The sequence below is a fragment of the Calonectris borealis genome, chromosome 2 (genome assembly GCF_964195595.1).
Source record: "Calonectris borealis chromosome 2, bCalBor7.hap1.2, whole genome shotgun sequence".
Classification (NCBI taxonomy): domain Eukaryota; kingdom Metazoa; phylum Chordata; class Aves; order Procellariiformes; family Procellariidae; genus Calonectris; species Calonectris borealis.
This window is the reverse complement of record NC_134313.1, coordinates 75,072,532-75,099,259: the sequence shown is the minus strand read 5'-3', so window position 1 is coordinate 75,099,259 and position 26,728 is coordinate 75,072,532. Positions and strand designations below refer to the sequence as shown.

The window sequence follows — 26,728 nt, the reverse complement described above, 5'->3', positions numbered from 1 at the left end:
CAGTTTAAGAACTTGATTAAATCAGTCTCTGTTTCACAAGTCAGTTATGCACATGCTCAACTGAAGTCATAAGCAGAGCAGAGAATACCATATAACTTGAATTTGTGCTTTTCTTTTCCTCAGGAAATTTCTCACCAAATCTTATGCAAGTGGATATTAAACTGGTCTACAAATATATACTGATAAGTGGTTTATAGTTATGGAGAAAATGTAAGGGGCTTAACAGGTATGAATAGCACTACAAATAGTAGCATCAGTAGTACTGAAGCCCAAAACATGCTAGACTAAATCACCACCAAAACTGGATAGTATACTCTCCTGTTCTGAGGGTCTTGGAAATATGATGTATTAACTTTTCTGGTGATATATTTTGAAGATCATTGTGTGTATGGATGGCCTATTCTGACTTAACATTGCCTGGACGATGAGAATGAATATACATAGGAATATGCCTGATCTCTGTGAGCAGGATGTTGCGCTGTAGCATTATTCTGCACTTTATTCTTAATGTATTTGGAAGGTGATCTAGAAAAGCTGGCCCGCTAAAAGAATTAAGCATCCAAGAAAAATTACACAGTTTGGGGACCTACTGTGATTAATTTCACGTGTTGTCTTCTTCCCAATCTGCTGCCTCGATGGTTAACAAACTCCTTTGCAGCCTCTGACAAATGAGACTCCACATACAGCTAATGCTCAAGCTACACAGATTGCACCATTTCTCACCAGCCACAGCCCACATCTCTCACAAAGCCACAACTTTGATAAGCCTGTGGTTTTGTTCTGTTTTCAGGTTTAGCCCAGGTAGAAATGTGAGTTAGGTGTCAGTCTTTCAGGTTTTCAGGCTCCTTTGCTTCCTGGAAGGGTTCAGAGCAAAGCTGAGATCTCCCCTCTAGCCCTAAAATCAGTGCGGTCTCACCCATGGGCTGCCCTGCACTTGAGACCTTAAGCTGTGGTGAACAGGTACAACTGCTTTGAGTTCAGTGAAACTGTGAACATTCACGTCAGCTTAGTAGCTGGCTCTTAAATTTAATCCGCTATGCATTTGGCCATTGAACTATTGTTATGGAAATGGTTGTGTGAGGGAGAAACAAAATCCTGGATTTATGGGAACCTTCTTACTTCCTGCCTCTCAAGGGCTTGAGCCAGCGCTCACCGAAGTTGGTGGGGAGCTTCCCTCCGTCCTTCGCTCAGAATCTGTAACGGCACTGTTGCATGAACGGAGTTTATTTTCAATTGTACTTAATTATTGCTTTGAAGATAAGGATCAGGACGTTGCAATAAACTTGGAATAGGATACGCCAGCCAGTGCAGACTACGTTAGGCACTCACTTTGGTCTGTGCAGCTCAGCAAAGAGACTGCCACGAGTGCTGCTGCTCTTTACCAACCGTATTTGCAGGTGGGTTTCAAAGTCATTCCATCAAACGTGAGAGTTTGCAATAGTCCAGTCCTGCAGCAGTAACTATTCCTGTAGCTCTGTCTGTTGCGTTCACTTCTGCGTATTTTGAAGGGATAAATACCCATTTTTCTGTGTTCAAAATGAACTCTTGTAGATTAAGGCGGTATTAGAAAACATACAGTTCCCCCACATCATACCAGAGATCTGATTCCAACTCGTTTGAAGTGGAGAATGAGAAAACGTAATGATTAACTGCCAACAACGTGGCAAATGTTCAGGCCCAACTTTTCAGTCAGTCTCATCTGTTCAAATCTGTATGAAAAATTGTCCTGTTAGCGATTAGTGAAATATGTCCAAATGTTTCCAGAAAATACCACGCATCTATACAGATGTACAAATTTCTTGTTGTAAAGGAAAGCCATGAAGAAAGAAAAAAGCAGGTGTTATACTAGAATTAGGTAGAGGAAAAAAATGAAAAACAACCTAAAAATCAGTGCTAGCTTTTAGAATTACCTTGGTCTCTCTCGCTAATGTAGTTCACTGTCACAGATCTGTTACCATTCACATTTGTGAGCAAATTATTGTGCCTCAGGCCCTAGCTATTAGTATTTTCTATTAGCTACTAGTGTTTTCTAATAAGCATTACGTCTAGCATTCCTGTGAAAGGAGAAGGTGCAGTTGGAAAGTTTGTCTGTATTGAGGGATGAGACTAAAGAAAATGGAGCCTAATTTTTCCAGCATGCTTGAAGCCACCAGTGTGAGGTCTTTGACTGTAAGATCAATTGACTGAACAAGAAAAATAGAACATTTTCAACCATAAGTTGTCAGACGGAAAAGAGTAAAGAAATATGAGAGAGCTGCTCCAAGGATAAAAAGCAGCTGGTTATAATCCAAGCTTATAGTACACACCTGAGATTTTCATGCATATCGAAACACAGAAATCAACTTGGCCAATATAAAACACATTGCGGTCACTATACCAAACCTTCTGGATAGCTAAGTTATCATTTTGCAGGGTAGAAATATCGTCAGTCCTAAGACAGGAGTTTAGTAAGCTGCGTTTTAAGAAGTGTTTTAAAATTAAAACAAGCAGTTATGTCTGAACCTTTTCTGGAAGCCCTGTTTCATGAACTCGGATGCATATGCTTCAGTTTGCAGGGTTGCCTGTTTTCTGGTCTGTGTTGCTCTTAGGTGATACAGGGATGTATCTTTTCTAGCAGTGGCTATGGTGCTTGACAGAGGGCATGTGGGCTATTAGACAGTTTTGATGAAGAGTGGGAAAAGCTATTCTGGTGCATAGTCAGTTATTGAAACGCCACCAAACTCAAATTTGTTAGCTCAGACCTTTAGCAAAGGTCAAGTGTTGTAGTTTTTTAATCTATTTAGTAGTTAAAATAAGCGTATGCAAGAAGTTCAGGAAATGCTTCACAATTAAGTACTTCCTTTGAATTTCCCCATGTTTTATTTAATCGTAATCATTTTTCTTTGATCTGGTCCCCTCAGTCGTGTCTATGTCTGATTATGTGATGTTAGCCATTTTTAGCACTGCCGCAGAACTAGGATGTGGACTGCGCCGGTAGGTGCCTCTTCGTGTAGGCATCGTGGTAGGAAGCCATTTGGCAATCCTTCCTGTCTCCCCTAAGCCCTGTTCTCCAAGGCTATACTTTGTGCTGTGAAACTCGACGGCTTCTGACATTGGAACAAGATTTTGGAAGTAATTTTCAGTCTGAAATGATCTCATGTATTATCAAATATGGCTGTACATTAAACTAGCTACTTTGCCAGTCTATCAGATCTCTGAGTCTGGTTTACACACTTACAGTCAGTAAATGGGTATCAAAAATCAAAGTCCTAGGCTCATCTCAGTAGCAAACATCCTTTGTACTGTGTCCTTGTATCCCCAGGAGCTCACGTGCCTCATTTCGGCAAGCACTCATTGTTCCCTCCAGGTGTGATCAGCAGATCACTTTTATTCAATGAGGCCTTGAATCATGGGGAGTGGGGCTGTGTCACATGCGGTACATGAGATAGATCAGTATGAAAAATAAGAAAACAGACCATAGTTAATGGTCTGGAATGTTTCCAGAAAGTGCCAAATACCAGCACCTCACCTGTACTTATAGACAAATTTGTTATGTTGTTCCTCTTCCCTCTGTGTAGTGAGACCAGTGTAAGAAAGAAACCTGGCATCCAGATCTCCTGAGGCTTAATTAAGTGTCCTGAGTTTTAGACAGAACTTTTGGTTGTTCTGCCAGCAGAAAAGGGGGGGGGGGGGGGGGGGGAGGGTGCTGGGATGACTCCTGCAATTTTGTAGGAAGAAAGGAGGTGGTCAAGCTTTTGCATTCTTCACTGTGTATTAATGTTCTGGGGTTTTATGTCTGTTAAAGGACATTATGGTTAATTTTGACTTATTCCCTTGGATTTGAAGAATGAGGTAGTCTTTCCTTATATTAACAGAGTTTTGGGGTTACTTTGCATATTTATCACAATACCTTACGATATTCATTCTGTGACAAGCATAGTTTAATTAATTTATAGGGTATGGGTAGGATGCTTTTGTTAATGGCTTCATTTTTCTCACTGTTTATAGTAAACTTTTGGAGACTCAGACTTTGTTACCAAGTTGGTTCTTCCTCTCACCTCTATTTTGATGATTATTGAATTCTTACTAAAGAATTTTGAGAAGAACTGCACTGTTGGTGTGGATCCTTTTTACAGGATTTTGCAGAAATGTGAGTACAGTTTGTGAGGAAAAAATAGCAGAAATTCTGCACAAAGTCTGTTCAAATTTTTGGCTGTGCAAGGATCTCATACTCTTCTAAAAGTATGAATTGAATCCACTGTGTACTCTGTGTCTGCTGTGAGGCAGATCCATCTATTTCTGCGGAGCTGTGCTGCTTAATCTTCTCTTTCAATTTTTTTTACTCAATGTCCTATCTTTTTGGAAACTTCTTGAGGCAGAAACTGTCTTAGTCAATACAGCATTGCCTTTATTTTTCTTCTTAAATTCGTCTTAATTTTCTTCTTAAATTAGTCTCTGGTTGCCATATATATAGTGCAGTAGTGGAATCCTGCCTGCAGGAAAGAAGGTGGTATCCAACATTTTTCGCAACATACTGTAAACCAGATCCAAGACAGTTCAGCCAACACAGCAGTTAATATACTAGTGTTTTGCTCGTAGCTTAGTCTGGAAGAATGGCCCAGCTAGGGAGGGAGTCCATACATTGGGAGACCCAGGCTGAATCCAGCTTCCAGGCGCATTCTTGAACCAGTTTCGAAATCCCTTTGTGCACCGGTCCCTCATCTGGAAAATTGATGTTTGGATTTTAGAGCCCTGGGGGAAGAACATGAGGGAGTGGAGGGACAGATTATATGTGTTGAAGACAGATACATAGGTGAAAGTTGAACCTAATACTAATTGTTACCATATCTGTCCTTCTGGCATCTCTCAAAAATGCTTGTCATTCCTTTATTTAGATATAGTTGTTCTTTAAAGCAACAGCTACTAGCTGAAGGTACTTGGATAACAGTAAAAATGGAAACCACCAAAACATACATCATGGCTTTATATTCAGCATGTAGTGCACCCCAAGGAACCTCTTGAGTTGCAAGCAGCTCAGGTCCCTGAAGTTACCTCACTAGGTATGGTTACCTCGCAGATTTTATGTTGGTCTCCTCAGTTACAGGACTAGTCCTTAGGAAGGAAGATGTCTGGTAAAATATGTGGGCTTCGATTACTTTTCATAAGATTGAGATAAAAAAAAAGGTTCTCTGATATGTTTTTTTTCCTTTTTTTTTTTCCTCCACAGCCCTCTAGTAGTACTTTATACCATATAAAGTCTTTTCAGAATAATTTCCAGCGTACCAGCAGGTTCTCTAGCTGGCTCCCGTGGTACACTGAAATGAGTCTCATCTGGACGTGCTGTGTACTCTCTTTCCATATTCTGATCCTCTTTGATCACAGCAATCGAACAAGGAGTTCAGATGCCTCCTGGTTTGCCCCCCTCTATCTCTTTACTATTTTCCTTTTTGAAGACCACATTAATGAAAAACAAGAATGTGGTGTTCAATATAAAAAATAGTGTTAATACCTCAGCCAGCATGGAATTTTTATAGATTGGTCCCTTTTATTTTTGAATTTCCTCTTCTTATTAAAAGACACAGAACTGTAGCAAATGTATGCTTTGTCTTTTTTGTTTCCAGCAGCATGTAGCTGCTTCCTTCTTTAGTTCAGTAATAAAATGAAAGCGTCCTCTTCAGAAGCCATTTTTTCTCCATTGCACTTTAAATTGCACTGTGTGGTTGTCTAAGCACCTTATGTTACGATTTTGGAGGGAAATGCAACTCTCTGTTAACTCACAGTTTGAATACTTCCCCAGTCGAGCTTTGCATGTGACAGCCTTTCTTGCAGAATGGAAATAGAAAGAGTAAAATGGGACAAGAGACTCCGCAGGTATTAATGTATGGGATTGCCTCAAAATGATTAATCCCATGTGGCTTGAGTTTCTGTTCAGCCTGTTTTCCTTTAAATAAAGAGAATAAAATTCCACTTCTTCACATTTTTTACTCTTCTGTGTCACTACCACTCTCTGTGCTTTGCAGTGCTCTATGCTCAAGTTGCTGCTTCTTTTTGTCTTCCTCATCGCAATCTAGCTTCCCCGTGTACACGCTCTCCTCATATTTGACATCTGTTGGGCCACTCTTCCATGCACAGGGGAACTGTAGATCCCCACTGTAGTAACGGTTCTCTGTGGCTGTAGGGGGAAGGATGCGATAGACCACCTGAAGATAAGTTTGCTCCTAGATCTGCACTGCCTGGTGATTTGCTCAGATGGGCATCAGTACTAGCTGTGGATCTGATAGTGAGATTTGTGCCGAACTTGCTTAGAATCATGGTACACCTCAACTTTCATCGCTGGCCTGCACGGTGTCCCTTCTCATTTCCTTGTCAACCCCTTCTGATGTGGGGATGCAACGTGAGTGACCAAGTTTTCAGTTTCTGCCAGTCGAAGGTCTAGGTTCAGAGCAGAGCATCAGACAGAAAAATGTCAATTTACTGAGTAGAAACTGCAGTATATGTCAAAGAGGATAGCCTTGCCATTTATTAGGGTGGGTTTTGTATAGGAACAGCAAGCACTCAGAGAGTGGGCCAAGACGTTGGGCCACGGGACAGGATCTGAAAACTGAGCGCAAGATTTTCCTGACGTCATCACCTGATGTAGTAATACTGCAATTACTCATCTGGGGGATTGTTTTGTTTTTCTTCCCTTCTGCTCAGAAGGGTGGGTTAGGATTATTTGTCATCTTTGGCTAAACCGACACAAAGTTATGTGGAACAGATGGACATCACCAGGCTGCCTTTACCTATAGGTCATTAGCACAACATGTTTTGACAGGTCTGAATAGTTCAATCCCAGTCTGCACCAGTTATGATACTATGGATGTTAAAGCACTGATAGCATCCTGCCATTTCAGTTATTCTTTAGTTCCAGAACAAAAATGAAGCCTAAAAAAGCATCCTTCCCATTACCTCCCCTTTCAGAGGATTGCCTTCTAAAGTTTTTACAGTAGGTTGCCTTTTCTCATGGCAGTGAGTTGTGGTTTGAGAGAAAAAGAGGGTGATATTTCACTCGTTGGAGCTTCAAGAGGTTTTAGACTTACCCTTTCCTTTGAAACCATGCCATTAATTTGTGTGTCTGATTGAATTTTAAGTCCTGCTTTGTCAATAAAAATAGTTTGCTTAAATGTCCTATATCTTTAGAACCAAAGGAAAATGAAAATTTGGAAATTTTTAGATATTAATACCTCCTGGCTCTATCTGAGATCCTGCTTTCCTGCATGGGTATGGACGCATGCAGACGAATGCTGACACAGGCGCATTTTCTCTGGCTGCTCTGGAGAAGCAGCATCAGCAGTGGTGGCCACCGCATGCCTGCAGCAAGTGAAGAACAAGAAAGGAGACCTGACAGGACACATCTTGTACGACCAAGACGCAGAAAATACTGCAGCTGTTCTCATGTAGAAGGAAAAAAACATCAGTGAGGGGAACAAAAAAAAGCAAGCTGCCTTTCCTGCCCTAGAAAAGCCATCCCACAGCACCACCTAGCAGACACAGATGGATATGAATGAACAGACTGGAGCAAAACGCCACTGGGAGAACACGATGTTGAGCAGGACTGTCAGCTTTCAAACAGCTGTTCCACCTAATACCTAGGTCATTGATACGAGCTGAGTTGTGCTGTCCCTCCCTCGTACAGCTGTTACCCTTTGATATCAGATATTTGTAGCCTGATGCAGCTAATTAATCTCTCTGCATATTTGATGAAACGCATTTTCAGTTTTGGCGGGGGGGGGGGGGGTGTACTCTGGAGTTGTGCCCTTTGGCCTCACATATGCACCTAGCTTTATTGGAGTGAAGGCATTCTCAATCGTCTTGCAATTTATTTATGGTTTTGTCTGCATTAGTCCAAGGTGCCAGGGGGGAAATCACCCAGCAGCCTGCTGAGGAATACTGCCAGAGCACGGATTTTGATGAGCACAGCAAGCACAGCCTGGTCCCACCCCTACGGCTCGGGAAGATGTGTTAGAAAGTAGTTAAGCTGCAGCTGCTGGCTGCCTCCGTTTTTGAAAGTAGTTGTTGTACATGTTCACTTTTCTAGGGTTACCAGAATGCAAGCTTGCTTTTGGGCTGCAAATGTGAAGTATTTGTGAAACTGTAGCAGATTTCAGCCTATGGCCTTTACTGTGTTACTTGATTAATCTTGCTCATCTCCCCACCTTAAATTACCTTTTAGCCTTTGCCCTACCATCCTAAACAGGTGGGTATGAAAGGCTCTAGCGATGCCCACTTGTGGAAGGCTGTCTAGGAGCTCGAAGGAAATAATTAGGTTTCAATTAAAGAGGAGATTTCAGAGCACAAGTTGTAGCTGGTTATGCTGAACTAGAGCAGCACTGGTCCTCCTGTGAATTGTGCTGTGGATGTATGGGTTTGAAACAACATGACTCAGTAATGGGAAGGAGTTGTAGGACTTTCAGCTTGCAAAGATTTTTAGTTTGGCATTATGCATGCAGGCAGATCTGCTTTACTACTCAGCGGCAGTGCACAGAGATGTCTGGCAGCAAGACTGAAATCCAGTCCCTTCGACGTTCTGAGATCTTATTTTCCTGGTTAAAGCGGGGGACTGGCTATCAAGACTCTTAATTTGCTCTGCAGCATTGGGAAAACTATTATTATTATTATTATTATTATTATTATTATTATTATTATTATTCAGAGCCAAGAACTGTACAACTGAATCCATATGTGGACACCTAAAATATTCTTTCAGATATTGTGAGACATTTTACTTTTATGAAAGGAAATATGCCGATGCAGTACCTTGGAAAATTAAAAGAATACTTTTTTTCTGGTAATTCCATGATCACTGTGGTAATATCTTTCATGCCCTTCACACAGTTGCTCCATGATACTTCTTATCTCCTTTATGGAACTATTTAGATGTTTGAGTAAATGTTCTTTGTCAAGTGCTGTGAGAGCCTACCATGAAACATTTTCTAAAAGCAGGAAAAATAACACCAAAAGTAAGAGTTCAGTGTGATTTTAGTGCTCTCAATAAACTCACTTCTTCAAAAATTGTACTCTACTGAGCTGAAAGGGTCAAATCTCAATTACATTTGCTTTTGGATAAATCCGTAGGAACCATTCCCGTCAGACATTACACAACTACCACAGTGCACTTCAGTTGAGCTTTCTGGGATACAAAGGATCATGTTCTGCAGCAGTTTATTTTAACTGCTTCTGTGAACTGCTGCCCCTTGTTAGGGCATCACTATATTTACTGATTTTGCCTGCAGTTACTCTTGACTTCAGAAGAAAGTGGTAGTAGTCTGTTGTGGTTACTTCAGGAAAAAGAAAAGCTTGGGGTTTTTTTCTTGTCCTCTCTCTCCTTCTTTCTGTCTGTACTGCTCCCAAAGAACTGAAACAACAGCCCAAAATTGATCTATGATGCAAGTCAAATCACTTCTGATTATGATCTCATGCTTCTGTGGGTTCAGCTCTTTGAATGACCGTGGCAATTACTTGGCTAAAATCTATACAAGTCCCAGATGCTGAATAATTCTCAAATACTACATCTCAAATATGTTTCATTCTGACAATAACGAAGCTGAAATGTGCGTTAAACAGTGCCACAATAAAGGCACATCCGACTGTGCAGTGGTTTGGTCAAATGTATTTAGTCCTGAGGTTCAAAGTAGGTCACTGAGAAGGGAATTAAGAGAAATCTGGGCTCTGCTGCTGTGCTAGCTGCTCCCCTGTCCTGGTCACCACTGCTGCAAACCTACCTGTAGCTTGGTAGCTACAGCCTCCTAGGAATATACAGGCATATATTTGATTACAGTTATCTTATTACGTTGCTGTTTGGTATTTTTAGACTTGCGGCAAGAATGGTCGTATTTCAGGTGAGTTTGGAGCATGCTCTGTGGTACTTCTGAGGCTCTGTTATCTCACTTGGGAGATAAGAAACCTGGTCCAGGCTCGTCTTTGGGCTGCACATGCACATTTCCAGGAAAGCAGGCTGTAGGGAGAGTTGTACACACATGTGAGCTCAGAAGCCCTGCTGGACTTGTCAGTTTTGAAAATTAGTTTCTGAGCCTTAAATACTTGGCATAGCCATGTTCTGAGTCTGCTATGTAGAAAACACGTTTCTAACCCTTTCGGTCCGCTTCAGACTAGATCGAAAGTAAGGATTGCTGGCACTGTGATACTGATGAGGAGCTGAAACATAAATTCTGTGAGTCATAGGAGGTTTGTTAGCAAGCTGCTCATCTTAAGTGCTAGGGAAAATTAAGTCACTTAAGCTACAATATAACAGTATTGTAATCCCAGACCACACCTGGTGTGCAGAGAACTACTAGAAACTCACTGCATAAAAGGTCTCGTCTTCAGGTGATTTGTGAACTGAAAAGTACATTTTGGGTGTCTGGATGGGCATCTGAATCTTAATGCATGTAGGACTGCTCTGTTATACTGAAATTAGGTGATCAGTGTGATCTGGTGAAAGCAACAAGTGTTATGGATCTTTTTGCATCCTGATGTCCCTTTCAGTATATGTGTATTTGGGGGGTGCTATGGGTGTGTGAGAGAGAAACAGAAAATAAGTTGCAGATGCCAGGCTTTGAAAAACAAAGAGTGCTTTTAAATAAAAATCCAGGCGTCTCCATTTTGTTATTCATGTTCTTGATATAGCTGTTATCATTTAGCCACATTTATTCATTTAGACATGGTCTTGGACAACTAGCACTAGGTGGCTCTGCAGAGAGCTGGACAGGATGACCTCCAGAGGTCCCTTCCAACCTCAACCGTTCGGTGATTCTGTGAATCACCCAAGGTTCCTCCTCCTCTTTCTGCTGTAGTGGTACCCACATACATATGCCTTACGCTATGAAGAAAACAGTAAAAGCCAGATCTTTCTTATGAGTTGTAACAAAGAAATTGACTTTGAGTCAAACTAGATTTGGGATCTGGACATGGTGATGAATCTGGACATCAGAGTCCTCTCAAGGATGTTGATGAAGCTGAAGGTGACATTGTCTAGCCTGCAAACCTTTAGAACACAAGTGAACACGAATGTGATTGGAGTTAACCCCAACTTGGGCTTGGGAAGCCATTCCCACGTTACCAGGAGGAGTGCTGTATAGAAACACTTTTTTTATTTGATTTGATTTTTATTATCCAAACAGGAGTCTGAGGGGTCTCTTTGCACCTCTTTCTCCTTTCTGTGATTCAAAATCAAGCATACATCTTTTCAGTTTGTATGTTTGTTTGTTTTGCTGTAAAATTGAGGGTGGATGTGATGAGTTTGGTTGATACAAGTCAGAGGAAGGAGGTAGCTTGAGATGGAGGAAATACATTATCTCCTTGAACTCTGAATTTTGTATCTCTTCCAAAATAGTTGTCACTGTGATATGGGAGTACTGTTGTCTACCATAATAACATCATATAATCTTGCCATTCTCCAGCTGTATGCAGAAGTTGCATACCTGCTAGCATTTATGAAAACCAAAATTTAAAATATCTCCATCTCTGTCCTCTTTCAATGAAGGAGGGAGTTAGAATAATGTGAAATTGCTAGGGCTGTGTAATTCAGCAACACCTTAGCTGATATGCAGTGACTTGAACCCATAAATCAGGTTTCTGAATGCTGGCTGTGTGGAAGATGCTGCCACTCAGCTCAGAAACCCACCACATGAGGAGCTGGGAATGTGTCTGGGCTCAGTTACATTTTTGGTTTCATCATGGAGTCCTGCGGATGTAGAAAAAAGCATCTGGACTACACTGATGATGTGAATTAGGTTTGAGGATAGCCACCTTTTCCAGACTTGGGAAAGCTGTGATGAATAGAAGATTGCTGGAGAAATGTGACTGCTTCCATTATGTTCAGATGTTCCTCAGAAAGCAACTTTATTCATTAACTTTATTTGGCAAGTTGTGCAAAGGTAAATAAATGGGTCTGGGTTTGCAGTCAAATCACTGCTTCTGGGTTCCTTTTTGTGCCTGATAATACTCAGAAGTTTGACAATAGAGAAAAATCTTCAGTCTATACATACAGTGAAATACTAGTACTCTTACCGTTCCAGTAATAAGTGGAATATATACATATATATCTCCCTTCTCTAGTTCTACTTTATTAGTTATTCTTTCAAGAGGAGTTTGTGATGGGTTGTTCCCTGGTTTTATGTATGATATTTGTTCTTCCAACAGTTTTATTATTTCAATGGTTCAAACCACTAGTATGTTGCTTTTTAGGATGCCTAAAAAAGATAACCTGTTAACAATTATTTGCTTAAGAAAGATGTTGCAATAGATAATATATTATAGTGTGGACTCTTTATTAACACACTATCTTCAACCCCTTCCACACATTTTATACATAGGTTGTTTTGATTTTGAGTTTTTGCTGTTGAAATGTTGTCTATGAGATTGTCCAGGAAAGGACTGCCAACCATATCATTAAACTTACAGGGGTTTTCAGGTGATGTTATTTAAACCCAGCCATAGTTTTGGTATTTAATATGAGTACTTTTTAATGGAACTGTTGAAAGAACAAATTTCACGTGCGTAAAACCACAGAATAATAACAGAGTAGTTTTCCACTGTATTTGCAGACTCAAATAGTTTTTTCCCCTAGGGCCCTTGAACTCAACCTTGGTATTATTTAAACAGGACATCGTCAAGGCCACTAGCTCTAGCAAGTTGTTTCATGAGCAGTAGAACTAATGAAGCAATTTGTTATCTTTGTGCTCTCCTCCTTCCTTGCTTTTTCCTTGTTGCATCTTTTTCCTTTTTTTAAGCCTCCATGTTCTTGGTACCATCAGTTCTGCCGTGTATCCCATGCCTGTCTTTGGTACAGCTGGCAGCCTGCGGTGTGGCTGGTGAAAGGCTTCATGAGGACTCATTTTCTAGCTGGCTCCCTTTCAAAATGGCTGGAAACTTCCTCCTCTCTGATGAGAATGCCAACTTGGGGGTCTTGTAATGCAGTTTTCAATTTGAGTAGCAACATAGCTCAATTACTGTCAAATGCGACTGAATTCAGTGGGCAGATCCCATAGTTACAGGGAAGAGTTAGTCTACAAGTGGACAGTGGGAGGGACAGCACAGCTCTCTAAGGAAACAAGGGTGAAAATGGAGTGCTCCTCATGGCTGTCATGTGTTTGACTGGGTTTAATTTTGTAAGGAGGCTCTGAGAGAAGGTGCTCTGATAGGTTCCTTATTTCTCTGTTTCCCTCTGGCTTTGACCATAATTCAGCAGAAGCACACATTTTATTGGTGATGACTTTCACAGGCAGGGACAGGGTCACCTCTGAGCTCCACCGGAGCCGTTCTGTGCATTGGTCAGTGGAAGACTGACTTCATGAAGATGCTGAAGTTTTGAGATGCTGCTTTGTACACAGTTCCTGTATCAAATGTACTGCAGGTCTGAAGCTTGTGAAGCACTCTGCTGGTGTCATGAGGAGAGTCTTTTTTGCATCACCTACAGGCCAGCCTGTATAAATCAGAGGTCTGGCTATGATAGCAGGTGGGTCTCAGAAGAAGGTGGTTTGGTATGGAAAAATGATGGGGAGCAAGTGGACTTCCTTCTACGTAGTTTCTAATCACTCACAAAAATGTTACAGCAGTGATTTAATCTTAAATCTAAAGCCTGCATTTGGAATTTAAAATATTTCTGAAAACAGACATTAGTCAGATATTTATTTGGAGGCTTAAAAAAAGGAAAAAGAGGCAATGTTACATCTTCTGTTTGCCTTTTAAGTTCACAGTACTTCAGCTTTCCCATTTGTAAAATGCGATGAATTGCTGCCTGCTTCATAGAACTGTTGCATGACTTGATTAATTGTAGATGGCTTTCAGATCCTTAAATGCAATGCATGAGATAAGTAACACATCAGTAACTTATCTTAGTATTTTGAAGTATTAACAGGTTATCTAATCCCTTCTCTCTTTAAAATTGATTGCCTTTCGTCTTGAGTACAGTGACATTGTATTACATTAGATGCCTTCACAAACCAAAACGTCACTCAGCCGCATATCGAAAGCTAGAATAGTGTGATATGAAGGGGATTTGGGAAAGGGGAGTGAAGAGAAATTCCTGTCTGCAATTAAGTTTATAAAAACCCTTTTCTTCTCCTAGTTTTTTGGAACACAGCTAAGGAAATGTCAGCTTGGCCCTGCCCAAGGAAAAGAAGTTGCTGAAACTGCCATTCTCCCAAACCTTTCCTGTTGCCAGAGGTCCAGCCCAGTGACCATCTGTTGAGGACAGCGTAGTTCAAGGCTAACATCATACATCAATGTAGAGGGCTGGTGGGAAGGCTTAACATGCAACTCTTCTATCATTATAAGAAGAAAAAAAGAAGGTGCCAAATGGCCCTAATTGTATGTCTCCTATGTAGGCACATACACCCCATTCTTGTGATCGATTTTAGTTTGCAAATTCATCTATTATGTGGAATTATAATTCCCTGTGGTTTCATATCTTGTTGCTTATTATCTACTTATCTTCCTATTACCAAAACATGAAATATCACTCACTGTTACATCTGTTGCTAAACAGATCATTAGGGTAGCGTTCAAGGGAGACAAGGTTACTTTTCATTCATTCTGCTCATCTGAAATGCACATTTTATTTAATAGACCTATGACTAATTCCTAAAGTCCCCTCTTGTTTAAAAAGTGGGACATACTCTTAAACTACTTTGGCTGTGGCCTATAGACCTTAGGGTCACGCATTTGCACTAACCAAAAAATCGCCTAGTCGGACAGTATGTTTCCAGATGCTAAGTTGCGTTAGAATGACATTATACATGTCATAGTTGTTTTTTTTTTTTTGCATAAAGCTAGTTTAGTATGTGCCCAACAAAGGTTATGTTATCTAATGAAAGACAATCTTTACTAGACAATCTTACTCTATGATCCATAACATGAAAATGCTCAAAAATCCTTGCTATATATAAACAATTTGAGGTGCATGTTTGTAGAAGAAAAAAGAGAATAAAAATGTCTGTTCTTTATCAAAAGCTGTTTGATAGTACATTACATGCTAGCATGAGTTTTAGCAGAAATTGCTTCTCACGTTACTGTTGTTTCTCTCAAGCTAAGTGTTTTATACCTTATCTAAGAAAATATAATCACAATCCTTACCCAGACACAGAAGGCAGGTCTAGATGTACTGATGGTGTTCATTTGGCTGGAGTCCTAGAAGATAGAAGCGTTTGGGAAGCGTTAATAAAAGCATCAACAGGTTGAATATGATGAAACTGCACAATTTGAAGAGAGAAAGAAAAGAAAATCTTAGTGTAAATCTTTACAAGTGAAGCATAATTCCTGTTCTGGACACAGGCTGATGGCAAATTTCCAGTGAAAGATTTCTGTTTTGTGTTTTGCAATGGAAAAAGCTAAAAATCTAATTGAAACCAAACCCTTCTGTTTCAGCAATTTCTGAAAGAGCAAAAGAGAAGGACACTCAAAAGTGGAGAATACCTCATAGCTCTGTGGTTGGAGCCCTTGAAAAAGGTGTGATAACACCATCTCAAGAGTCACCTGAGACTAAAGAAGTTTGATCCTTTAATGTCCTGTAATGTCCATGTCCTGGAATAATTATGAATAATGAATAATTATATGTAATTTTCAAACAATGAACAGTTCTCACAGGAGAAACCGAGGGGATTGGTCTGGTTGTAGGGGAGGAAAATGAGAAAAGTCTTCTCTGACTTTGTGTTTTGTCCTTCGAAGCTGTGAATGGTCTTCCATTCATCCTGTCGTAAAACAAAGAAAAACGTCGTGTTAGACTGTTTCATGGGATGAGAAGGTCACTTCCCCACCTCATGGGGAGATCGTTGTTGGTATTCAAAAAGGAGGAGAGGGGAACATCCAAAAAACCCTGTAGCATCTCCCGTCTCATTCCAGGATCTGCAGCACTTCATGGTGATTGCTGCATGAGAAATGTAGCTACATCATTAGCTCATTACAAATGGCTTACTACAGGGCCAATACCTATCCCCAATATATTCTTTTAAAGCTCCCATCAGAATTGCCTGTACTCACCTGAGGGCCACATTGGCCTATAATATGTTTTGATTTGTTGTATGAATTGCCTGCTTCTGTGTACAGATTTTTCTCATTTTTCTCCCTTCTACTTCTGGACCATGATTGATGATGTAAATAATCATTTCCAGGCACGAGCCTTTTTTTTTTCTGTTGACCAGTCACTAATCACTACTTGCTCATCCCTGTGTTTTGTTGGTAAGCCAGATTAATTTCTTTTTAATGGCCTTCTTTCTCTTCATGTCAGAAATCTCACCGCAGATAAATGACAGATACACACCACATATGTAACAGTGCACAGACCTTATAATCATTATCCAGTACGTTTACAAAGCTCTGAAAAATTTTGTTTTAAGAATAGTAAATGCATGCGTTTTTCTGCCATCCCTAGCATTACATGCTTTGCAGAGAGAAAAGCTTAAAGGAACATTCAGAATTAAAAGGCTGTTGTTTAATTGATAATTTTTTAGCTTCTCGCATCTAAGCATAAGGATTTTTCATCTCAACCTAACTCACCTTTCTGCAATGTCCGCGCATTCAGCCCTGAGCCTTCAAAGCACTTAATAACAGTGAATTTGCCTTATTTAAGCATCCCTCTCTGAAGATTTGAGTGAAAATGGCTGAATGTTAAAATGGGGTCTAGCATTATTTTAATATATGCCAACCAATGCTTAAAATAGACACGGCATCATGCACATTCTTATTTGTGTTACTGATATATCAGCCCACAGATGCATAGATCATTTAATAGTCACAGCTCTAATGAAGTAAAATGCCTGAGTATACACAATATTCAGTACCTAGAATGGGGTATTTACATACTTTATGCATCCTGTATTTAACTGTCTCTTCCCATGCATCTCAGCTTTGTGATACCTCCCCATGCCCTGCACACCCTGTGACTTGGGCAGTTGTTGCCTCTCTGATAACGAAGTGGAGAAATTGACATGTCTTCACTGCAGCCTCGAAAGCAGTTTTTAAGCCCCAGCACATATGACCTCTTTCTCTCTTCCAGAGAAGGGTGATTACACTCATTTGAGAAGGTTTGTGGTGTTCTGTAGGTTATTTAGGCTTTTAAATTTTTCATCATTCCCCTTAAAAAAGGCTGCTTTAAAGTTTAGATGGAAAATTAAGCTGACTAGAAACACTTGGCTCAGGTGACGCAGAAGGATTTCATTCTTCTGATCGTTCTGGCATTCAGGAGCTATGAATAGAAAGGAACTGGATTACTAAATAGAGTTGTCACCTCTTCTGGAATGAAGTAATTGACCTCAAATGTCGGTTTTGGAGAAGAGAGTCAGAGAATAGAAAGGGCTTGGTTTGTTTCTTTGTTCTGTAAGGCATTTGCAAATCCTAGTAATAGGGTTTTCCAAATGTTTTACCCCCTAATGTCTTTCTCCTTGTTTGACACCCCCACACTCCTATTCTAAAATATTTTTGTCTGGATTACGTAAACACTGTACAGCATACTTAGAAAGCTATTCGCTCATGCTGTAGCCATTATGGTTCTTTCCTGTGTATAGGCACATCTGGATACTTCTGAGATAGCTGGTCCTTAGCCATCGTATCAGAGGTGGCTCTCCCTGCTTGTGCACCCAGCGCTGGCTGGCTGAAATCAGCACCAGTTGGTTTTCTGCTGTGCAGATGTGAGAAGGGCCCAGTAAGATGCTGGCTGCAGTGGAGACATCCTTGTTGCATAAATATGGGTGAACAGCTTGTGAAATGCTAAAATGACATTGTTCCAGAGATTCGAGAAAATTAATACTTATCAGAAAATACTGGGATGTTGTATGTGTCAGGTAAATTATGTTTCTAAAAGACTGTCTACAGATACGCATCCTTGGCAAAGGGCTTTCCTGAGTCATGCGTACATGTACCTGGCACCGACTACCTGACTGAGAAATAAGATCAGCCTCCTGCTTTGTACACATCCTGGTTTATGAGCTGTAAATACCTTAATTTCTACCAAAGCTGTGCTATGCAAAGGCATGGCAACGTAAGATTATCCAGTTGTCATTCCTCCTCATCATCTGTTTTCAATATTAGATTTCTGATTTCAATCTGATTTCAAGATTAGATGTTTCTCTAAGACCAAGGGCAGAAGTGTTCCAGGTGCATTTTTATCTTTCAGGGAGAGAAAGCGAACAAACTGGCACAGTTCTGGGATCTGCCACAAAATACAGACACCTTATGCCAGAGCACTAGTAAGATAAGATTGCGTTTTGCAGTCGATAGAGGCAAACCTTCTTTCACACAGAACAGACAGCTCTCATTGCCTGTATCCAGTAATGCTGAAGTTGAAGCACAACCCTGAGGCTTGTAGTACCATGTAAACCAAAAGTAAAATAGCAAGCTAGTAGCAAACAGTAGATAGAGAAAACAAGGGTTTCTTCTAGTATTCTTCTAATATATGTACTAGTCTCTTTGTATGTGTGGAAGAGTGTGTGTGTGTGTGTGTGTGTGTATTTATATAGCTGTAGTTTTACCAAGTGCTAAAAGAGCTTTTTGACCTATTAGCAACAACAAATATGACAGGAAACCAAGGAACTGGATCCAAACTCTGGCTGAATCCCAAATTATAATTTGGAAATGTTAGAAGATCTTTTTCATCTTTGCTCTGCTATAGAGCTTTTTCTTTCTCTTTTTTTTTTTTCTTTTCCATTTTATCTTTCCCATCTCATGAGATTCATCCAGAGAGCTTTTCTGTGCATCTCTCACCGGCGGGTTGGACACTTGTTGCACTGCACGTTTCTTTAGCTGCAGCTGTGCCTGGCTGTGTCCTCTCAACACGATGAGTCTGTGGCCTACGAGGCCATGTCCACGCTTGGATTAGGCCTCAGAGGATTTGGCCGTAGTAAATCTTTAGTTAAAAATTCAATGCCCGTTTTCTCCTTTAAATTTGAATAGCTTAAATTCAAAGCAACTACATTGCCCTGAGTGAAATATTAATTTTTTAGTCAATTTTGGTTTCACTTTCTTCCTTTTTTTTAAAAAAAAAAGTCCTAAATTTTTAAATCTGAACTTTGCAACTATTGCTTTGGTCTCTAAGTCAATGAACTTTCCGACAACATTCCTTGTAAAGGCTTAAGCCTTTCCTGGCAAGTGATTAACAACTGGGACAAGCCCTTCCATGAGACATGAGTTTTGCAGCCTGTTGTGTGGTCTGTTTGGCTGGGTCTGTAACACATTTCCGATTGTCTAAATATAAAGAGATAAAAAGGAAAGGGACTGCCAAATTCCACTGTATAACGTAAAGTGAGTCAGAGGGAGAAGGTTTATAATTTTTCTTCCTTTTACATTGCTGGCTACAACTTATCTTTAGCCAGAAGATGCTAACATCATTTCCTCTCTATAAACTGGCTCGCACGTGATACAAAAATACAATATGACTTTTTTTCCTAACTTAATAAAAGTTCTGATACTTCAATGCTATGAAATTCAAGAATCCTGATTTAATCTCAGAACTGCTAAAACATCACTTTACTGAGCTAGTGGGTGTGTATATTGCCTCAGTGAGCCATCTTTTTTAACTAAGCAGTAATATCTAGGGTGGAAATTGGGAATTAACCACAACAACCTATGTTTGCAAAGTCATGTACCAGGGCTTTGTTTTTCTAGCACAAGCATATTTCTACCTCTTTTATTGCTCTTACGACATCTAGTCCTGTTTGAACTAATAGTGTGATTGCCCTGTGGATTTTAATAGAGCTGCATCTCTGTTGAAACAGATTCAGAAAGCAGTTGTGTCCATCTTCGCTACTGAACGAAAGCCCAGTAAATCCCAGAAACAGCCTTAAAAGCCTTCATGAAGTTTTTAACAGTGATTCAAATGAATAGTGATTCACCTACTCGTGAATGAAATATGAAACTTGTTTCCATTGCTCCCATTGCTGTGCCATCTGGGTACATCATGTGAAACAAAATGATACCAGTGACTGGCAGAAACTCCCGTGGCTTCACAAAGGGAAGCAAGAAAGACGATGAATTTCGATGACGCTCTTTTTTCCTGTTAAGCAATCTCCCAGTTTTGAGTTTTACAGGTTTTTTTATTTGCAATGTAGCTGTCTACTATTTAAATAATTGAAAAGACATGCCCTGCAAACACATTTTATAATTCACTAACAAAGATATGAGGATCTTCCACTTTGATAATCATCATAGTTAATCACAAATGAAAACCTTCTGAATAGCTCTGGTATTTTGAAAGTTGTGAAACAGTCATTCTTGATCGTCGTTGAAACCTTTCCCGTTGCAATACCCACAACTTAATGTGCCATCAGCAGCATGCATGAGCTGCAGGTCAGGCAGGTCAGGCCCACAGGAGGTCATGAAGGGATCATTTAACAGGTAGGTCATAGAATCATAGAATAGTTTGGGTTCGAAGGGGCCTTTAAGGTCATCTAGTCCAATCTCCCTGCCATGGACAGGGACATCTTCAACTAGATCAGGTTGCTCAGAGCCCTGTCCAACCTGACCTTGAATGTTTCCAGGGGTGGGGCATCTACCACCTCTCTGGGCAACCCCTGCCAGTGTTTCACCACCCTCATTGTAAAAAATGTCTTCCTTATATCTAGTCTAAATCTACCCTCTTTTAGTTTAAAACCGTTACCCCTTGTCCTGTCGCAACAGGCCCTGCTAAAATGTTTGTCCCCATCTTTCTTATAAGCCCTCTTTAAATACTGAAAGGCCGCAACAAGATCTCTGTGAAGCCTTCTCTTCTCCAGGCTGAACAACCCCAACTCTCTCAGCTTTTCTTCATAGGAGAGGCGTTCCATCCCCCCAGTCATTTTTGCGGCCCTCCTCTGGACCCGCTCCAAGAGGTCCATGTCTGTCTTGTGCTGAGGGCTCCAGAGCTGGACGCAGCACTCCAGGTGGGCTCTCACCAGAGCAGAGTAGAGGGGCAGAATCCCCTCCCTCGACCTGCTGGCCACGCTGCTTTTGATGCAGCCCAGGATACAGTTGGCCTTCTGGGCTGCGAGCACACATTGTCGGCTCATGTCCAGCTTTTCATCCACCAGTGCCCCCCAGTCCTTCTCGGCAGGGCTGCTCTCAATCCCTTCCTCCCCCAGCCTGTACTGATACCGGGGGTTGCCCCGACCCAGGTGCAGGACCTTGCTCTTGGCCTTGTTGAACCTCACGAGGTTCACACGGGCCCACTTCTCGAGCTTGTCCAGGTCCCTCTGGATGGCATCCCGTCCCTCAGGCGTGTCGACCGCACCACTCAGCTTGGTGTCGTCTGCAAACTTGCTGAGGGTGCACTCGATCCCACTGCCTGTGTCATTGATGAAAATATTAATCAGTACCGGTCCCAATACGGACCCCTACGGGACACCACTCATCACCGATCTCCATCTGGACATTGAGCCGTTGACCACTACCCTCTGGATGCGTACATCCAACCAATTCCTCACCCACCAGACAGTCCACCCATCAAATCCATACCTCTCCACTTTAGAGAGAAGGATGCTGTGGGGGACTGTGTCAGAGGCCTTACAGAGGTCCAGATAGACGACATTGGTAGCCCTTCCCATGTCCACTGATGAAGTCACTCCATCATAGAAGGCCACTAGGTTGGTCAGGCAGGACCTGCCCTTGGTGAAGCCATGCTGGCTGTCTCGAATCACCTCCCTGTCCTCCATGTGCCTTAGCATAGCTTCCAGGAGGATCTGTTCCATGATCTTCCCAGGCACAGAGGTGAGACTGACTGGCCTGTAGTTCCCCGGGTCTTCCTTTTTTCCCTTTTTAAAAATGGGGTTATGTTTCCCCTTTTCCAGTTAGTGGGAACTTCACCGGACTGCCATGACTTCTCAAATACGATGGATAGTGGCTTAGCAACTTCATCTGCCAGTTCCTTCAGGACCTGCGGATGGATCTTATTGGGTCCCATGGTCTTGTGCACCTTCAGTCATCACACTGGAAGCCACGTTAAGAAAATACACCATGCTTCACATGGGTCTTGGCAGCAAGTATCCCTGGAACAGACCTTTCAGAGACTTCTTGGTGCCATGGTGGATAATTAGAGTTGATTTTACTGTGAGCACGTCAGGCTCTGGACCGTCCTTGTGTCTGGGAGTGACAGGCTATCAGATGTCTTGGAGGGTCTTTGGCTGGTTGAAGACTTCAGTTTCCAAGGGGCAGTGCGGCTGCTCAATGATTGCCTGCTTCTGTCAAGAAGCACTATTAAAGCAGTATTAAAAAACCCCATTGTAGGATGTGTGCATAGTTTGTGTGGGTCACAGGTAGCTAGTGAGTCCCCAGTGTAGGCATTGTGCAGCTTGGTCTAGGACTGCAGTATTTTGGTTTTGTACTTGCCCAAGGTGTCCAAAGCAGCATGTAGGCTTAAAAGTGCCCGCAGGGGTCTCAAATGCCATTTTCTACTGAGCAAGAAACAGTGTGTTTTAAATGCAGTTTTTCTCAAAGCTAGTGGCTGTGCTGACTACCAGCAGAAAGCTGCCATGGTATGCACCTTCACCTACAGACACCGCCACTTCAGTAGCTGATTGATTATTTTGTGAGGAGTTGGATAAGCCCTGAAAATTTGCAGGTTGAGGAACCGAACTTACAGGGTCCAACTACTAGCTAAATGGCAAGCAAAACACAGCTTTTCTAATCACTCCTTTTCTCCAGGACTGCTTCTGGATGGTATTTATTCCTTATGCTGTCATCTGTTAGCTTGTTAAGCACAGGAGGTTGACACCTGCAGTCAGTACCTGAATAATCAGCCAGCTTGAGCCTTGGTCTGGTGCAACTGCAGCGGGCTGCCCTGAGGCTTTACAAGGTTTGCAGCGTGGCAGTTGCAAGGTGCGCGGGCACTAGCTCCGTATTACTGCAGCTGCCATGGCCAGCAGGCAACAGTTAGAGCAAAGGCATTGCAGGAGGTCCTCCTTACTTTCTGGAAGAAAAAGAGATTTGCAAAAAATAGACGTAAGCCTGGTGTGTCCCCCACTGATTGCTGTCAAATGTAAAAGTATGGGAACTTTGCCTTTGAGTACTTAAGTGTAAATGCATCCCGTTGTCACGATGTGGCCAAGCCTTGAGGTTTTAAGGATCGTCAAAAGTAATATCCAAGATTTCCTTTCTAGGGAAAGGATCCTGATCAGATTAGTAGGTAGTACACAGGTGGTTATCTGGGAAGTATGTTAATGCTAGGATTGTTTACAGTAATCTGGTAACTCCTGTTTTACGAAGTATCTTTACAAAAGAAGTAGAAGCATGTTGGAAATTCTTACAATGTGTCTATTAAATGATTGAACTTGTTTGCTAAGGGAAATGTCATTGCAGAGCAGAAACAGTGTGGTGTTGGCCTGCCAGGCAAATGCACAGATGTCCAGTGCAATTGTGAGGAAGCGATTTGTTGGTGTATCAGCAGTGCCTTTCCAAGGAACGATTATGCTGTGTGTCATCGGGTTTCAATTTCCTTTAATTTGACTACCCCATGTATCTATGAAGTATCACTGCAGCAGTACAACTGCAAATTAGGCTAACCAGGCATCTTAAGGGAACTGGTCAGGTTTGTCACTGGGATTTCCTGGCTGTCAGCCCTAAAAATAACTGATTCGATAATACATCAATTCTGAAAGAGTCTAGATTCAACAACAGCAGATTTTACATTGCTAGGTAGTATCATTGCAGTGCATTAAGCTCAGTTCAGCATGAGTGGGTAAAACCCAAGAAGCCAGGGAAATACCTGGGTCACTGTTCACACTAAACTCAGTTTTTATAGCAGTAAGCTGCAATCTGCGTTTTAGCTCATTACCTTAAAGTGAGCTCTAGTACGTCTGTGAGTGGCGATGTGAATGCAGTAGCTTGAGTCTAGGCTTGTTGCCCTTGCACTCTTCTTTTGAATATAGACACAGTTGCTGTCTTTGAGTGCATCTATAAAATGATTAATAGTGATTCTTTGCCTCTTAGGAGAATTGTGTTGTGAGGACTTGAAAAAAAATGAGGGAATGGGAATGAGCTAATACTGACAGAAACTATGTGTATATATATACCTGAAACAGTTTAGCAATACAGTATAATGATTTTTTTTTTTCCCTTCCCCCTGGGTGAGACATTTTAATGACCAGGCGGTTATTTTTCAGAGTGCCTACCAACTTAATGGAATGAGACAAAGACACGAATTTTCTGGAGCGTGGCTTATCTCTACATGAATACATCCTAAAGTAGATTTAAGAATCTATCAATGGCAAAGGAGAGAGTAATTATGACATTAATATAGCTGTCTCATTAAAAATCTTACACACTATTGGATAGATTTGTTTCAGAACAAGGTAGCAAAAAAATACAGTAAACTTACAAATACCTATTTTTCTGGAGCTTGATTTAATCGCAGTAGATGGGAAATTGTGTTTCTGGGACCAGCGGTGTATCACCTTTTATTTGGTTTTAAATCCATGATTTAAAATTGATTGAGGATATAACAGATTTGACCTAGAATCAATTCTCCTAGTAAAAGTCCTCTCAGCTGGGTATGTAGAGCCCTGCCTATTAAAAAGTTATCGTCTTTCACATCTCATTTTATTAAAAACTCCAAATATTCCCTTAAGTAAAGAGTTGTTTTTTCACATACCTGATCATGCCAAGCAAGTCCCTGAAAATTCTTACTTAGAAAATTATCTAATAGTCAAATAGTCCTCTCTGGAAATGGGAGAACTGTGATGAAACTGGTAGAGTTTGGCTATTGATTTCCAGTAGGTCTGTTATATTGATGTCGAGTCTTTGCTGAATTCACACTCCTGGGGATGTTCAAAAATGAGTTTGAAAACCTAGAGGCAGAAAAATTATGGATTTTGTGACAGTGTGGATAGTTGGAGATTAAACACACTTTCTCCCAAGTTGTGTAAATAATGAATATCGATGTATTTAATTATTTAAGCATTAAATATTGACATTATAAGAAAAGAAAAAAGCATGAGGAGAAAATCATCCCATCATACAGCAATTTGACAGCATTAAAAGCTTACAGTGAAAGGGGGAAATAAATGTTGTGTTAAGAAATAGAGGAATATATGCGTTCTTAACTCAGTAGATTCTGTGCACATCAGGGTTTGGACAACAATGTTGGGGATATGCATAGGTGCATGCATAGGTGAGATGTTCAACCTTTTATTATGTGTGGCAGCGTTAAGCTTTCGTTTGGATTCATTGACTATTAAAACTTCCCTAGGAGAGCACTGTCCAGTGAATGACATTTTCAGCCAACTGGCTACCTTTCATTTTTTCGTTCCTGGCACATCTTAATCTCTTCCGTTCCTGTGTTACCACCAGATCTGAATTGCTGCGCTTGCGTCTTGCCCAGTGTCATGTAGCACATCTGGAAATGTTGTGGTTTGCTGAATGACAAGTCGCACTCTTTCATTCCAGTTCCGCCTGGTGGTAAAGACAGCGCTGAAGCTGCTGCTGGTGTTTGTGGAGTATACCGAATCCAATGCACCGCTTTTAATCCTGGCGGTATCTACTGTTGATGAAAAGAGAGGTGAGTAGCCTTACTTGGGGGGTGCAAAATCCCAGCACCACTGAGATCAGGGTGGCATTGCATCATTGATTTCAGTGGTTCTAGGGTTGCTGTCGTGATGCCTGCTTTGTGCGACATACCCTTCATTTCTTCGTTACAAGCGTATTTTAAGTATTCATGCAATTTAAGATTGTTTTGAGGAATGAATTATAGTGGGAAAGTGAAGAGTGAAAAGCCAAGGAACCCAGCTGCCTCCCTGTGCACTGCAGTCACTGCCCCTTCCCTGCACCCACGCGCAAAGTGAGCCCAATTGCATCTTCTGACCTTGGAGGCTCCTCGGCCCAGGCCGTCTTTCCACTTCCTTCTGAGAAGCAGCAGTCTGATTTAGAAGAGAAAATGATATCTAATCAGTGTAATCCCTTTGAAGAGGAAGACGAGGTCAGTAATAGTACAGGCTTTATAGTAAAACTAAAACCATCTGTTGTTACATTAAAATAAAGCCCTTGAGCAGATATTATACCATGAAATCTGTTACCCTTCAGGCTCATGAAAAATACTTGAATATGTATACTGTATTTTTTACAAATAAATAGAACAAAAATGGTTCTTTCTTGTTCTTCCCGCAAAGCCATTGCTAAGCTCCCGGGGCATTCTCTCTTGATGCAAAACATTCCTTTGCCTCAAGGAGAGTTTTTGAGGTTGGGAGAGCCATTGTTGTGGTCTCAAACACATGGAGGTTGAAAGCAAGATCCCCTCTGTGGAGCAACTGCCTCCATGCTGAACTTGTTTGAGCGACTTGATATGGTAAAAGTGAAACAAAAAAAGTTGGGGGATGGGGAGAAAGGTGGTGCCAGAAAGAGGAGAAAGTAGCCAGGTTTTGCTTTCAGCTATCAGCATGAGTGTGTTGAAAAGACCCCCAAAAAACCCAAATTGTCTCTTATGGCAGAGGAGCAGAGAGGGGCAATTCAAAACCAGTGTAACACTTTGAATGGTGGACTCTTCAGGTTGGCTTTCTGTTTTGAATTAAAACCAATAAACCTTACAATGCCATAAGCAGAAATGTAATTACAATATTCATGTAATTGTGAGCGCTATGATTTATTTATACAGTCATCCTTAGTATTTCCTCAGCTATCTGTAGTCACTGGTATTCTCAATATGTTCAAATTGCCATCTGTTCACATGCTAGTAAACCTCATTAAAGAAAAAAAGAGAGAGAAAGGAGAACCTTAAACACACTACCGTGCGGTGTGTATTCCCTTCTGTATCTGTAAA

The 26,728-nt window shown here is 41.2% G+C and overlaps 1 protein-coding gene across 3 annotated transcripts in view; it reads left to right on the top strand.

Moving 5' to 3' along the window:
- Positions 1-26,728, top strand: part of FHOD3 (formin homology 2 domain containing 3) — a 407,490-nt gene that overhangs the window by 250,550 nt on the left and 130,212 nt on the right. For all 3 annotated transcript variants that reach the window (XM_075142372.1, XM_075142371.1, XM_075142373.1), the window contains exon 7: positions 25,363-25,474. In XM_075142372.1, the coding sequence (XP_074998473.1) occupies positions 25,363-25,474 (112 nt within the window). The remainder of the gene's footprint in view (positions 1-25,362; positions 25,475-26,728) is intronic.